General features: G+C 39.1%; 1 protein-coding gene across 1 annotated transcript in view; it reads left to right on the plus strand.

Annotated features, from left to right (window-relative positions):
- Positions 1–16529, plus strand: part of LOC103665885 (leucine-rich repeat-containing protein 37A2) — a 39156-nt gene that overhangs the window by 9056 nt on the left and 13571 nt on the right. Inside the window, 4 exon segments of the mRNA XM_040640456.1 lie at positions 3802–3873; positions 4574–4654; positions 15173–15244; positions 15820–15894. Of these exon segments, the coding sequence (XP_040496390.1) occupies positions 3802–3873; positions 4574–4654; positions 15173–15244; positions 15820–15894 (300 nt within the window).

Consider the following 16529-nt stretch of genomic DNA (forward strand, 5'->3'; position numbering starts at 1 on the left):
TAATTAATCATTTATTATGACTTTTTAGTTATCTATAAATTAAATATGGGGTTCAAATTAGATAATCATGACAATTTCTTCTAACAATAAAATTCTACAGGTCTGTAAGTCTGTAGGGCCCCAGCCCATCTCTAGCATTAAATATCTTCTATGCATTTTCAGTTTTTTAATTTTATAGACAAGATATAGATAGAGTTATAGAGCAGAAGGGGTCCTGAGGTCTGAGCAGTGATGGACACGCATACGAACCTTGTTGCATAAGTGTTCATCCACCATCTGCTTACACTTATATTTAGTTTATGGCTCATGGGTCAAATCCCGCCCGTGGTCTGTCTTTATACAGCCTATGAGTTAAGAATGATTTTTACATTCTTAAAGGGGTGTGAAAGAGAAAAGAAGAGAAAGAGAAGAATATGCAACAGAGACGGCATGTGGCCTGCAAAGCCCACTATCTGGGCTTTTACTATCTGGCCTTTACAGAAAAGCCTTTGAAAGTTGGTTTAGTAAAATGAGAGGAATTAAAGTTAACCTCAAATTGTCACCTACAGGACAAGAAAATATGGAACACTTACATTAATTTGAATGCCATTAACCCAGAATTTTTTTATAATTTAATCTAAATCAAATATTTAAACATTAAATATTTAAGCAGGTAAATTATGTAAGTGGTATTATCAAGTACATATTAAATTACCAAGAGAACAGATTAAGGATTTCAGTGCGGGAATTCTTATACCAATATTAAAAATAGATGTTTAAAATGATGGTTAAGGGGTACGTGGCTGGCTCAGTTGGTAGAGCAAGCGACTCTGGATCTCAGGGTTGTAGGTTCAAAACCCACGTTGGGTATAGAGATTACTTAAGAAAAATAAAATTTTATAAAAAAATAAAATAAGGGGTGCCTGGGTGGCTCAGGAGGTTAAGTGTCTGCCTTTGGCTCAGGTCATGATCCCAGGGTCCTGGGATCGAGTCCCGTCTTGGGCTTCCTGCTCAGCAAGGAGCCTGCTTCTCCCTCTGCCTGCCACTTCCCCAGTTTGTGCGCTCATGCACTCTCTCTCTTTCTCTCTCACAAATAAAGAAATAAAATCTTCAAAAAATAAAATAAAATGATGTTTAAATGGCATAGTTAGAAATGTTTACAGTAAATAAACATATCAAAAATGCCCCTAACTTCACTAATTACAAAATAAAATCTGTCCAGCCTCATTGTACAGGAAGAAATGCTTGCATGGTATTTCTATGTATTTAGACATACAGAGATACTATGTTCTTTGCTATGAAGGTTCAATTTTTATTCTTTTTTAAAAATTTTTAAAGAAGATTTTATTTATTTATTTGGCAGAGAGAAAGAGCATGAGCAGGGGGGAGGAGCAAGGGGAGAGGACTCCCTGTTGAGCAGGGAGCTTGATGCAGGACAGTCTGGGATCATGACCTGAGCTGAAGGCAGATGCTTAACCTACTGAGCCACCCAGGTGCCTGGTTCAATTTTTATTCTTTGTCCATGGCATCCAGAGCTGTGTATGTCATTAATCCTTATTAATGATGCTCTTCAGCAAATAGATTCTTCTTGTAAATATAGAAGGTCTAAGGGTAGTGGGTAAAAAGAGCCTGATATGACAGTAAGAATAGTCCTTTAAATGATCAAACCTTCCAAGTCTTAGGAGACAACCACTCTTGTATTGGTCTTCTTGGATACTGCTGCCATCTGGACTCCACACCTTACAAACACAGTCTGGAAAAAAACAAATGAGATAAATTGCTCAATGGATTAGGCCTTTCATTACTTCTACTATGAAATACTTTGTAAACCAATTATTTCATGTTAGCTGAAGTATTCTCATTCATCTAAAAAAATGTCAATCAAAAGCTAGTATGACAGGCACTGTGCCCAGTATCAGAGGCACACAGATGGTTGAGACAGGCTTCCTACCCTTGTAGGAACTCATGATCTCACAAGGAAAATAAACAGAAGCTCAAACCATAATGTGTAAAGCACTAAGTGGACAAAGTGCTGGAGAGGTGCAGAAGAGGGAGCCATAAAGTCATGAAACTACATTTCTTTTTAAATAGTCATTTTGCTTCTGCTACTCACTACCCAGCTATTTGTTTATTTTATAAATATCTGAGTTTGTTTTATGTCCCTGTGTCAGTTATAAACACAGTAGGCAATGCAGATGAACATAACCAGTCCATACTTTCAAGGAGTTTATGCCCAGAGGAAATGGAATACAAAAATAACTATATTAAAAAGAAATTGGGGTGCCTGCCTGGCTGAGTGGGTAGAGCATGTGACTCCTGATCTTGGGATCATGAGTTCAAGCCCCAGGTTGGGTGTGGAGCCTACTTAAAAAATTTTTTTTTAAAAGGAGGAGGAGGAGGGGAAATGGATATGGGGAATGAAAGATATAAATTGTTTTTGGAACACAGATGAGGGAGAAAAGACTTCACATTGGATCAGGGAAGTTACTAGAGCAATGCTGTTTAAACAGGACCTTGAAGAGCGATTGGGTATCATCAGACAGACATCTTGGGAGGAATAAGCTTGCAAAGGAGAATGGGAGAAAGGCAAAATGCAAGGAAAATATCTTGGGTACCTGTAGAACAGGAGATTAGAGCCAGACCTTCTAGGATTTTGAAGGCCATGGGTAACATGCCAAGCTACTGGGTTATCACAGCAGTGCCCCAGGACGGACTTGAGCCTGCAACAGAGTCACTTGGAGGGCTTGTGTTCTGACACAAGCTTCACCTCCACAGTTACTGGTTTAGTCAGTCTGCAATTAGGGCTGAGAATTTGCATCTTGATTAAGTTCCCAAGTGATGCTGGTATTCGAGAACCACTTCTGGAGAATTAATTGGGTAACTGTGTGCAGGATGCATTAGAAAGGGAGAGCCTGGAGATGGCAAAGCCGATCAGAAGACTAGGTGGAAAGTGAGGGACTAAGCTGAGATCAATGGAAGTAAGAGGGTCAGCTATAATCAAGAATAGGTGTTTTCAAATAAAAACCCAGTACCATGTGGTTTTTTTGTTGTCTCACCACCTGCAACTGAAGCAGTTAATAAATTCATGGACTATTAAGGCAGTATACAACCACAAATGAATTTCTATTAATATAATATAATTCTGAGTTAGTTCAAAGTTATCAGAGGAGTAACTTCCTTTCAAGTTAAATGAAAGGATATCTTTTATTTATTCTGTTATTGAATTGGCCTAGAAAAATAGAACTAAACCAAAAAGGTGTGTTAATGTGAGAATATCCCTTTTTAGAAATTATAATTATAGGAGCACCTGGGTGGCGCGGTCAGTTGAGCATCTGACTCTTGGTTTCCGCTCAGGTCATGATCTCAGGGTCCTGAAATGGAGCCCTGCACTGGGCTGTGTGCTCAGTGTGGAGTCTGCTTGGGATTCTCTCTCCCTCTGCCCCTCCTACTTGTGCACTCTCTCTCTAAAATAAATAAATCTTTTTTAAAAAGAAATTATAATTAAATGTGGAGATAAAAACTTTGAGCTCATAATCTGGAAATTGATGAGGCCACAAAAGATCCTCTAATCAAGTCTTCTGCTCTCAGGAAAGATTACTTCCAAGACCTATCAAGATCTATAGTAGTAGATTTTATTTACGAAGATCGTGAAGGTGAGGCTCTTTTAAGAGAGGTGAGGACAGAGTTAGGGGCTCTGGAAGGTTCAAATACCAATTCTTGAGATTCAGAGTTTAGGCAAAAGCTACTTATTCAATATGATCATCCTACTAATTAGATATCTAATAGCTAATTGAGGCAATATTTTCCTTTTACTTTTCCTAGAGATTTATCCTGCAATAAAATACAATCTATTGAAAGACGTACATTTGAACCACTACCTTTTTTGCAGTTTATGTAAGTTACAAATATAATTTCATTATATTTGGAATTTTTGTTAAACTTAATTGTAAGCCTCTTTGTTATAATCATTTTGAAATACAATTGAAACTTTATTAGTAGAAAGCTACTAAAATTATGTAGCAAATCTTTTTTGTTTATAGCAAAGATTAGTGTGAGAATTATTATACAGATCAGACCGAATCATCCGAGAGCAGTGGTTCTCAACCAGGGTGATCTTGCACCCACGTGACATCTGGCAGTGTCCAGAGACATCTTTGGTTGTCAGACTGTAGATGAGCTACTGGCATCTAGCGGGCGGAGGCCAGAGATGCCCCTAAACACCCCGCAACGCACAGGGCCGCCCCTCCTCACAAAGACCATCCAACTGTGGCTGTCAGTAGTGCTAACCTTGTGGAACGTTTTTCTAGAGAAATAAAGATTATTCAACACAGGTATTTATCAAACATTTACTGATTTGTATCTAAGGCATCACATGTATAAACATGAAAGTATAAATCTTTCGTGCACATTTTTTTGAAAAGTGAGTCTCTTCCATAGTGAGATTTCTTCAGTGTACAGAGAGAGTGTTGAGGTTATGTTTCATTATATATAAATATGTATAAATTGGAATCTCTGCCAAAGGATAAATGTTCTGAAAGAATATCTTTTGTTCTTCTTCTTTTGCTTGTGTCTTTTTTTTTCTTTCTTTTTTTAGAAATCTTGGTTGCAATTTACTCACAGAACTGAGCTTTGGAACATTTCAGGCCTGGCATGGAATGCAGTTTTTACACAAGTTGTAAGTGAAATAGAAAATGAATACATGTAAAAAAAACTACCTGTAAAAACATCATACAGTTATTGGTTCGGTGTGTGTACTAAGCCCAGTATGAACTCTGAAAAGTAGGTCTTAAAATCTACTCATTTTTCCAAATGAGGAAACTAAGGTACAAAGAGGCCAAGAGACTTGTCTGTCTCATAAATGGCCCTCTCTGCTTTCCCTAGTACTCAGCTTTGGTGTGGGCGATAAAAGAACCCCAGCAAATAACACCCAGATCAGCATTATCCTGGGAATCCATGACAATGATGCTTCTCCAATAGGTGCACCATCCTTGAAATTCCACATTTGAATTTAACTTTGATTCCTGCTCATGTACAAAGTTCCTAACTGCTTCAATGCAAGCAAAATAAAGCTTCAAAGAACTAAGGTTAGCAGAGTTCTCCAGGGAGCAAAAGTGTGGGTGCTTCCTCGGCCATCAGCTTCTTTTAAATGGTAAAGCAGAAACAACTCCTGAAAACTTGCCACAGGGCTCTTCTCTCCCCAGTCACCCAGCACAAAAAGTATATACCTCTGAAGTAAATTATCTGGGGGCAATAGGAACCTTCAAGTTACAGAAAAAGATGTTGTTTGTGTTAAGTTGTAGTGTGAAAAACGCTCATAAAGAAAATACATTGCTGTAGCCTAATTCCATATGCTTTCTTTCCTGACTGTTCTTCAACAAGAAGCATGTTACTGGCTTTGAGCTGGAAAATTCTGATTTCTCTGTGACATAAGCACATCATAGTGGGTGTGTTCAATGGCCTGAGGGGGATTTTAGACACAAGGTGAAGATCTTCCTCTAAATCTGACTTTGGAAAAGGCTCTCTTACCTGTCTGTGGTTCAGAAATACAGTTTCACACAGTTTATTTGAGGACAGATGGAAGTGTTGCGGGTGTGTCTGGGGCTAGAGTAACAGTTGCTGCAGATGTCCGTCTGTAGCGGCCTCCCCTCTCCTCTCGTTAATCTGCCGATGCCTAACTTGGGGAAGGAGTGCTGCGGGTCAGCCTCTTTTGCCAACACACCAGAGAACAGGCTCATTGGGTTTCTCCACCAAGAGGTAGAATGTCTTAAACTCACCACCTTTACTAAGCATGCTATAAACCAAGAGTCTCTTACAAGAATCTGAATTTCATTATAGTTATGTAGGCAACACAGGAAAAAATAGGGTGGAATCAGTTGATAAAAATTAATGGATTCCCTGAAAAACATTCACCGAGTGCCATGCCCACTACATGTCGACACTGTACTGGGGGTACAAAGATGAATAGGACAGGGATTGTCCCCAAGAAACTTTCATGCTGGAAGGAGGAAGATGGGTGCTGCTGGGAAAGCACACGGGAGCCATGCTGGCATCCCGTGACAAAGGGTGACAAAGTAGGGAACGAGTTGCGGGATAGAAAAGATTGGTAGTGGATGAGGCAACAACGTGTTTGAGTTTCTGTGTGCATCTTAAATGACAGGAAAAGGTAATTAAGAACCAGAGCTAGCTGGCGTTGGAAATAAATTAACACACGTGTCATGTGATTTGAATAGAGCTGCACCACTAAAACTAATTCACGGTTCCTTCTGAAAGATGATCACAATATAGTAAGTGTGTACTGGGGACGAGGCTCCTTCTTTGTTTGGGGCCAAATTTTTCTAATAGACAAAGCTAGTCTGCTTCAGGAAATGTTTGCCATAGTGAGATATAAACTTTATTGCATCTCTTTCCGAAGGCAAGTTGCCAAGGGAAGATGCCACCCCTTGAATTAAATCATGTTATTACCTATGTGACATAGTACCGGGGTGTTTATAAGTTGGAACGATATTTTCTCTGGCATTAACTTAGTTTGTAAAACTTAGAGGCCCCAGCTGAGGTGGATTTATCTCAAACTGACCAAAGCTTATGCTTCAGGGCTCCTCACTTACATAAGGCTTCTTCCAAGGTCTTGGAAGGGGGTCCTCGCAATTTTTTTGTATTCATAATTTAGCTTATTTTTATTAGATAGGATTTCCCAAAGTAGGTGAAGTCCCACAAGATCCTTGATTTACCCCTGGGTTTCAGGTAACTACAACTCAGTAAGTTTCTTGAATGAAGCCTCTAAGTTATTGATAAACACCGAGTGAACTCGTTAGCTGTGTGGTAAAGTCTATTTTGAATCTGAAATCCACCTCAAAGACATGCCAAGAGCTTATCAATAAGATACCACTTTCAGGGGTTTTTCTTTCATTTTGTTTTAATAAGGTACCACTTTTTGAGTGGTAGTAATAATCATATCTCTTTCAGATGAATTCAGGAATGAAATATATTATGGAAACCCAGCAGTGGTTGATAATCCTAAATGTTAAGTATACTTTTTCTTTCCTGACTTGAAAGTGCTTCTCCTTCATTCACCTACACAGGTCCAGACTGATGGGTTATTTTTTTAAAATTCTTTTAGTCACTTCATTGGTTCTAACAATACAAGCTCCGTGATTTTAGAACTGAAGGACTCTACAATGTAGAAGGGCTCTACCTTACCCACGCAGAGCACGTTCACACGCTGGCTTGTCTGTGGTGCTTCGGTGCTGTGCCAAGAACATGAGTGCTAAGAGAGAACGAGGAAAATCTAAGCCTTATCCCTACTGAATGACTTACCCCGCTGCTGAGAATACCATTGAGGTAGTTGTGGCCACACTGTGAAGGCAAGTCGAGCTGCTGTCACAGAGACACCCTAATGCTCCCCCGTCATCCAGCATCGGTTTCCCTTAGATGGCTGTGTGCACACACGAGTTTATACGCTTCAGGGTGTCGTCATCACTTTCTGCTATGTACTGGAAATCCTGGCAGCTTCTTCTCAGATTCAGAAAGGCATGAACATTAAGGATGAAAATAACTCGGGTCTGTCCTTTGAGGGGACTTCGGGTGGCTGTTTTATTATTTTCTATTTGTAACAGTTCCAAAGGTTGGAGATAGTCCTACTCAGCAACTACTAGACTTTCCTTCTCCCAGCCTCATCTTATTCTTTCCACGTATATAACCACATATCTTCTTTCTCTCAGAATCATAGTAGTTCCTCCTCTGCCCCGTAACATTTCTTTAATACCCACCTTGATTAGGCACTTACTGTGTTCCAGGCACTATGCTAGGGACTTTTATTTATTGTCCAAGCAAGGTAGCGTGCCCAACACTCTTAGATAGTGCCTGGCACATGGAAAATGCTCGATACATGCTCCCTCACACTATATCTCATTTTCATTTTTCCAGCAGCTCTTGCAATGTAGGTATCATTAGCCCCACTTTGGGGACGAGGAAATTGAAACTCAGGGACGTTGGGTAACTTGCCTAGGTTCACACCGGTAGTAAGTGGCAGAACCGCTCAGGAGCTTTGCAAGTAATGCAGCTCCGCATTCCCTTGGACTAGGACCTTAAGGATGACCATTTGGCATTTTGTGCATTGTCTCTTGGGTTGGTTTCTAAATGGAATAGGACCTTTAGAGCAGAGAGCCCCGTTTCCCTGTGACAGCCCCATGCTGCTGGAGCTCCTGGCCATGCCACCTCTGGGCATCCCGAGACTTTCTGCTCACTGCCCAGCGCCAGTGTAACATCATCACTACAAGGCACCTACTGTGTGCCCGGCCTTATACGAGGTGCTTTGCACACGCTCTTTCACCTAATCCTCAAATCGCCTTATGAAGTAAATGGTACTAAGTGAGACTCAGAGATGTTTGTTACTCAAGTCACTTCACCAGCAAGTGACAGCCAGACTTCAAACCTAGGTCTGCCTGATTCCAAGGGGCCTTGCTTCTTCCACTGTTCCTCACTGCCAGGAACTCTTCTTCAAAGCTATTCTCAGATCTTTGGTTAAAATACAGGCCCACCATTTCAGATTCTTTAGACTTCGCCCTCCCCCCTCCCGAGAAAGGATTTATTCATGCAGTTGGATGTCTTGTACTGAGGAGCTTCACATGGGGAGTCATGTTCTCGTGGCTCATGGACCTATGTAGATGAATAAAGGAAAGGGGTTACTCCATCCCCAAGTACTTCAAACACACTGGAACAGGGTCTAGGGCACTCTACTTATTTCTTTGACTGCCTTCCTCCAAGGGGCCAGTTTTCCCTGCCTGCCTTGGGATTCTAGCATAGACAGTTTGGAGTTGGTCCTATTTAAAATTTATTTTTCACTGCCTGCTTTGGACATTTTTTCAGCTAAAGCTGTTAGGATTTCAGTACATTCAGGACAGTGATGACATGCTTCAGTCCTCAATTCTTCTCTGTCTCCTCAGTTAATAGAAAGGAAACGTAGCCCATCTGTCTGGACCTGTATAGAAGAATTTGGAGAAAAAAAAAATAGCAGGTAAGACATGTTCCCTTATTTTGTGAGCTACCTTTAATCTGCCCCGTTGTTCTGCAGCAAAGGCTTTTGCAGAAATACTTGAGTTTTCCTCTTCAAATAGGTATATTTTAAAAAAATCATTTAGAACAGTATTTCTTCAACTTTGATTGTGAGATAGTCTTTGAGGCCTCATAACTGTTGTTATGTTTTACTCCCATAAAGATAAGCCCATGAATATCAAAAAGCTGATGGACTAGGGGTCAGCACACCTTTATCTGTAAAATGAGGGAATTGAACTGAAAGGGAAATGGTCTCCAGTGTGATGTCCTCGGTACATCTGAAACCACTCATTTTGTGGTTACTGTGGAGTCCCGCACATGTAAACTGTTGGGTCAGTTCTCATTCTGTCCTTCCCCCACGCACAGCTTTCATGACGAAAAGACAGCACTAAAGACAGGAGGAGGAAACAGGATAATTTAGAGTGGCCCCATATTTTGGTTTCACTAGGGATAAACGCAGGGTGTTAATCTCAGTAGGACAAGGGCTGTCTGGTTAAGAGAAAACACCGAGCTCATGGATACAAGGCCATGGGTGAGCACCCAGGAAAGAACAGAGGGTTAGAGAACGGAGATAATTTGGGGGGAAGGATCACAAACGGCTAAATTGCTTTGGCTACATAATGCTTTATAGTCATTTTTAAAACCGGGGGGTGGGGTGGGCAGGGAAGGGTGCACAGGTGGAGGAGCTCATGGGCACAGAGCCCACCAGTGAGCTTACAGATTTTCATGCCAGTTTTTTTTTTTCAAAGCAAAGGACATTCAAAGCTTCAAAGTTGAGGAACTGTGCTTAACCAGACATGTGACACTCACATTCTTCCTCTTCATAATATTATGTTACTGAATATTAACTAGTGTTACAAATCCAACATGTTAATGGTACCGAAAAAAATCTAGAAGAATGGGCTAGAATAGGAAGAATAGGGGAGTTTCCAAAGCAAGAATAAAAATGCCTCCCCCCCCCCAAAATGCATGGCTCCCATTGGCACCCTCTGACCTCCGTTGTGGAAATGTCTGAGTATTTACTCCTCTTTTCTCCACCTACCAACATATTTGGTCTTCTGACAACTGGTGCTCTATTTACCCCAACATGGTTCTTTATTTAAATTGAGATATAATCCGTATAATGTAATATGCAACATCATAAAGTATACAGTCCAATGGTATACTCTGATAGACAACAGTCGGTACTAATTCCAGGACATTTTCATCACCCCCAAAAAGAAATACCACACCCATCAGCCGTGACTCCCCATTCTCCCCTCCTCTCAGGCCCTGGCAACAACTAATTTACTTTCTGTCCATATAGATTTGCCTATTCTGGACATTTCACACAGCGTGTTAGTTTCAAGTTTACCCATGTTGTAGCATGTGTCAGTACTTCATTCCTTCTTAAGGCTGAATAATGTGCCCTTGTATAGATACATCACATTTTGTTCATTCCTCAGTTGTTAGACATTTGGATTGTTTCCACTTTTTGACTATTATCAATAATGCTGCTATGAGTATTCATATACAAGTTTTTGTGTGGACATATGTTTTTAATTCTTTTGGGGTCATATCTAGGATTGGAATGAAGGTTCCAGTTTCTCCATAATCTTGCGACCATTTATCATTGTCTGTTTGATTACAGCCATCTTAGTGAGTGTAAGGTAATATCTCATTATAACCTTGAGTTGTACTTCCCTAATGACTTAAGACATCGAACATCTTTTCACGTGCTTATCGGCCATTTGTGTATTTTCTTTGGAGACACATCTCTTCAAATCCTTTGCCCATTTAAAAATTTGATTATTTGTCTTTTTATTGAGTTGTAAGAGTTCTTTATATATTCTGGATAGTAGACTTTAATTAGACATATGATTTGTAAATGTTTTCTCCCATTCTGTGAGTTGTCTTTCACTTTTGTGATAATGTTCTTTAAAGCACAAAAGTCTGGTTTTTTTTTTTTAATAAAGTCCAATTTATTTATTTTTCCTTTGGTTATTTGTACTTTTGGTGTCATGTCTAGGAAACTGTTGCCTAATCCAAGGTCAGAAAGATTTCCAAGAGTTTTATAGCTTGAGTTCTTCCATTTAGGTAGTTGATCCATTTTGAGTTAATTTTTATATATGGTATGAAGTGTAGGAATCCAGCTACATTATTTTGTATGTGGATATACAGTTGTCCTAGCACCATTTGAAAAGACTAGTCTCCCCAAACTGAATTGTTTTGGCACCCTTGTTGAAAATTAATAGACCGTAAATGTGAGTACTTATTCCTGGACAGTCAGTTCTGTTCCATCGATTTATATGTCCATCCTTATGCCACTACCACACTATGATTACTGTAGCTTTGAATTGGGTTTTGAAACCAGGGCATGTGAGTCTTCCCACTTTGTTCGTCTTTATCAAGATTGTTTTGGCTATTCTGGGTCCCTTGAATTGACATATGAATTTTAGAATTAACTTACCAATTTCTGGAACTAAGCCAGTGTGATTTTGATAGGGATTGTGCTGAAACCACAGTTCAATTTGGGGCATGGTGCCATTTTAACAACATTTTCTTATAATCCATGAATATGGCATATCTTTCCATTTATTTTGATGTTCTTTAATTTTTTCAACAATGTTTTGTAGTTGTCAGTGTAGGAGTCTTGTACTTCTTTGGTTACTTTTTTTCCTAAGTATTTCATTCTTTTTAATACTGTTATACATGGAATTGTTTTCTTAATTTCATTTTTGGACTACTCATTGCTAGCGTATAGAAATACAGCTAATTTTTACACATTGATCTTGTATCCTGCAACGTTGCTGAACCCATTTATTAGTGCTAAGTTTTTTCCTACATTCCTAGGAATATGTCTTGTGCTCTTCTGGTTTCCCAGGAATATGTTGGGGCATTTCAAAGTCTCTGTGGACAACATTTCTCAGCTTTTTCCTTTTAGCTTTTTTGGTTAGGCTCTTTTTTTGTCCCACCTGTTATCCATTGCCTCACGCAGCCACAAGGATAAAACATTTACTTGTAATTGTTTTTTGAAAATGCCCCTTGAGAAAAAGAGGCCTTTAGCATTGTGCAGCTCTCAGTGAGGTCAAGAACAAGCTGGTATCCAAGATCTACAAAGAACTTCTCCAAACTCAATACACAAGAAACAAATAAACAAATCATAAAATGGGCAGAAGATATGAACAGACACTTTTCCAATGAAGACATACAAATGGCTAACAGACACATGAAAAAATGTTCAAAATCATTAGCCATCAGGGAAATTCAAATCAAAACCACACTAAGATACCACCTTACACCAGTTAGAATGGCAAAAATTGACAAGGCAAGAAACAACAATTGTTGGAGAGGATGTGGAGAAAGGCGATCCCTCCTACATTGTTGGTGGGAATGCAAGTTGGTACAGCCACTCTGGAAAACAGTGTGGAGGTCCCTTAAAAAGTTAAAAATTGAGCTACCCTATGATTCAGCCATTGCATACTGGGTATTTACCCCAAAGATACAGACGTAGTGAAGAGAAGGGCCATATGCACCCCAATGTTCATAGCAGCATTGTCCACAATAGCTAAATCATGGAAGGAGCCAAGATGCCCTTCAACAGATGACTGGATTAAGAAGATGTGGTCCATTGTGGTCCATATATACAATGGAATATTACTCAGCTATCAGAAAGAACGAGTTCTCAACATTTGCTACAACATGGACGGCACTGGAGGAGATAATGCTAAGTGAAATAAGTCAAGCAGAGAAAGACAACTATCATATGATTTCTCTCATCTATGGAACATAAGAACTAGGATGATCAGTAGGGGAAGAAAGGGATAAAGAAAGGGGGGGTAATCAGAAGGGGGAATGAAACATGAGAGACTATGGACTATGAGAAACAAACTGAGGACTTCAGAGGGAGGGGGGGGAATGGGATAGACGGTGATGGGTAGTAAGGAGGGCACGTGACAGATGGTGCACTGGTTATACACAACTAATGAATCATCGAGCCTTACATCGGAAACCGGGGATGTACTGTATGGTGACTAACATAATATAATAAAAAATCATTAAAAAAAAAAAAGAAGAAGATGTGGTCCATATATACAATGGAATATTACTCAGCTATCAAAAAGAATGATTTCTCAACATTTGCTGCAACATGGACAGCACTAGAGGAGATAATGCTAAGTGAAATAAGTCAAGCAGAGAAAGACAATTATATGGTTTCTCTCATCTATGGAACATAAGAACTAGGAAGATCGGTAGGAGAAGAAAGGGATAAAGAAAGGGGGGATAATCAGAAGGGGGAATGAAGCATGAGAGACTGTGGACTCTGAGAAACAAACTGAGGGCTTCAGAGGGGAGGGGGTGGGGGAATGGGATAGGCTGGGGATGGATAGTAAGGAGGGCACGTATTGCATGGTGCACTGGGTGTTATACACAACTAATGAATCATCGAACTTTACATCAAAAACCAGGGATGTACTGTATGGTGACTAACATAATATAATAAAAAATATGATTATAATAAAAAAAACCACAAGCTTTTCAAGTGAGGTTTTCCAGGGAACCCACTATACAGGTAAAACAATGACAGTTCTTTGGGAATGAGGCTTTAAGGAACTCCATCTCCCTTTTCTCCCCTGGGATGTGGGCTATTTTTCAAGGCTACCACCAGGATAGAGAGCAGAGGTCTAGGACATGTTAAAACAACAGATCTCACTGTTCCTATAGAAATTAATAAATTTTCATTTAATAAATGCTCTCTGGGTTGCTGCAAGCCTGTTGGTTAAATTTTCCAAAGTTCTAAAAAAGTTGATTCTGACCATTTTTGCAAGTTTTTGTCGTTGTTGTTGCTTTTATGGAGGGATGAGTTTTCAGCTGTCCTTACTTCCCCATTTTCACTGATTTGCCTATAACATGGTTTTAAATCACTAAAGTTTCAATGACCGTTGGCTAATTAAATACTTAATCATGGGAGATGATTAGAGAAAAGGAATAAAAATAGAAAATGTAATTCTCAGAGAAGTTCTCCCAGAGAGAGATGAAGTTCAACAAAGTATTTCTATATTTAGTGCTCTCAAAGTTAAGTTTAAGGTAACAGCTATTTTAAACCCCCTTTTCTTCATACGAGCTAAACACAGGCTATGGAGTGAAAACTGGGTTCAAATTCCAGCTCTGCTTCTGACTGGCTTGACAATTTGGGACAAATTACATAACCTCTCTGTACCTCAGTTTCCTTATTTGTAAAATGGGGTAATGATCATATCTATCACATAAGGTTATTGTGAGGACTAAATGTGAAATGCTGGTCACAGATGCCTTACAGCCCAATAGCATTAGTCGTGATGCTTATCTTTCTAATATTTGGCAAAAGTAATGATTCTTAAGTAGAGTCAACCTCAAGGCAGATTTTCTTTTCTTTCTTCCCATTTCTTTCACCTTTTTTGTTTTAAAGAATTGAGAAGAAAATCTATTCAACATTTTGGAATAAAACCTTGTGTCAAAGAATGACAAAATGTTTATTCAGCAAACATTCATTAAATAACTAGTAAATAACAAGCACTATGTCAGGCACAGGACAAAAACAATCACGTATGGCCCCTGCCCTTAAGGAGCTGACAGTCCAGGAGACTGACAAGGAAACAGGTGATTACATGCCATGACAGAGGCTGTGATACAAGGATACACGGAGCATGTGGTGGGAGTATAGCTTTCACCAGTTCCTCCTACATTTAGCCCCTCTTGTTTGGATCCAAAACTGAGGAATTGATCCTCTCTTTGTCTGTCACTGGGTGGTTTAAGCTGTGGAATTTTTTAAATTTCTAGGGAAAAGCACCTTGAATCACGGAGGACACGGGAAATAGTACTTCCTACAGAGCTAGGGCTTTCTACTAGAGTAGTCACTTCTGGGGTTTTCAACCTGATCAGTTCTTTGGCATAGTTTTTCTTTGCCATCCACTTAAAAAAAAATTTTTTCTCTCTCTTCCACACTTTATCATTCAGAGACCTGGGTAGTTCCCAAAGGAAGAGTGCTTTACAGATTTATAGGCAAAGGCAGAAAACAATTACTTTTAACCTTCAAGCCCCATACCCAAAAAAAAAAACGAACATAAACTTTCATGGTAGTTACTGAAAATGCAGATAATTTTCATTCCATTGCATTTTTCAGAATTCTCAATCGCAACCCTCTGACAACTGTTGAAGATTCATATCTTTTTAAATTGCCGGCATTAAAATATCTGTAAGTATTACAACAATCTCATGGCTCATGAGAAGATTTCTGCTCTTTTTTATTTTCATCAAAGATTAAGTATTTTTCATTTTGGTTAAAAAGTCATAATTTAAATTTTAACTGGGTTATGAAGTAAGAATTATTGGCAAAGAAAGAACGTATATGGGCAAGACAGCCTGCAGAGGAAGAGAGCAGTACTGAAGAACCCATACAGATAGGGAACGTGCACATGTATGCAGAAATATCATTTATCATGTATGTAGAAGTATTATTTGTCTCAAAAAGCAAAGTGGAATAAGATGTACATTATTTTTTTTAAAGACTAATCAAGAGAGTTGGGTGCAATTGAGAATGAGAAGTAGGATAATGGTAAAAAGAGATTGTACTGTTCATCACCAAGGTGATTAATTTCATGATGCACATAAATTTAAATGTCTTCCATAAGAGTTCTCTGAAATTATTGTCCCTAGAAAGTTAACTCTTGAGCTGGCTTGACAGAATTTAAGTAATCATGTTGTTAAGTATCTTTTTAAGTATAGAATTTTTGTCTTCGGTACCATGCACGTTTGGGCTTTCTCCTTCAGAGACATGGGAACAACCCAGGTGTCACTTTCAACAATTGAGAGCATCCTCATGATGACCCTTGAATTGGAAAAACTGTAAGTTGATTTTTCTTATGTTTATTTTCACTTAGTTGTTTATTTAGGTTTGTTTTATTCTTTTCTGGAGTCAGATTTATTGAGGTATAATTTTCATTTAATAAAATGTACTCTTTTTAAGTATACAGTTTGATGAGTTTTGGCAAACTCATGTAACCATCGCCACATTTGAGATACAGAACATTTCTGTTTGCAGTCAGTCCCCTTTTCCCACCATCAGCCCCTGGCAATCACCAGCCTCATTTTTGTCCCTGTAGCTTTGCCTTTTCCACCAGGTCTTATAAATGAAATCATACAGTGTGCAGTCTTTTGTGATTGGCTCCTCTCACTCAGCATAATCCTTTGAGATTCCTCCTTGTTGTTGCTCCTATCCACAATTCATTCCTTTTTATTGCTGAGTAGTATTCCAGTTGTGTGGCTACGCCAGTTTATTTATGCATTCATCAGTTAATGGACATTTGAGTTGTTCTTAGTTTTTTGGCAGTTATGAATAAAGCTGCTAAAAGCAGTCACATGCAGGTCTTTGTGTGAGCATATGTTTTCATTTTGGGGAAGGTAAAATACCTAATGGTAGGATTGCTACATCATATGCTAAATGTATATTTAACTTTTAAAGAAACTGCTTACCTGGGGGC

This window comes from Ursus maritimus, unplaced genomic scaffold, assembly GCF_017311325.1.
Source record: "Ursus maritimus isolate PB19 unplaced genomic scaffold, ASM1731132v1 scaffold_24, whole genome shotgun sequence".
NCBI lineage: Eukaryota > Metazoa > Chordata > Mammalia > Carnivora > Ursidae > Ursus > Ursus maritimus.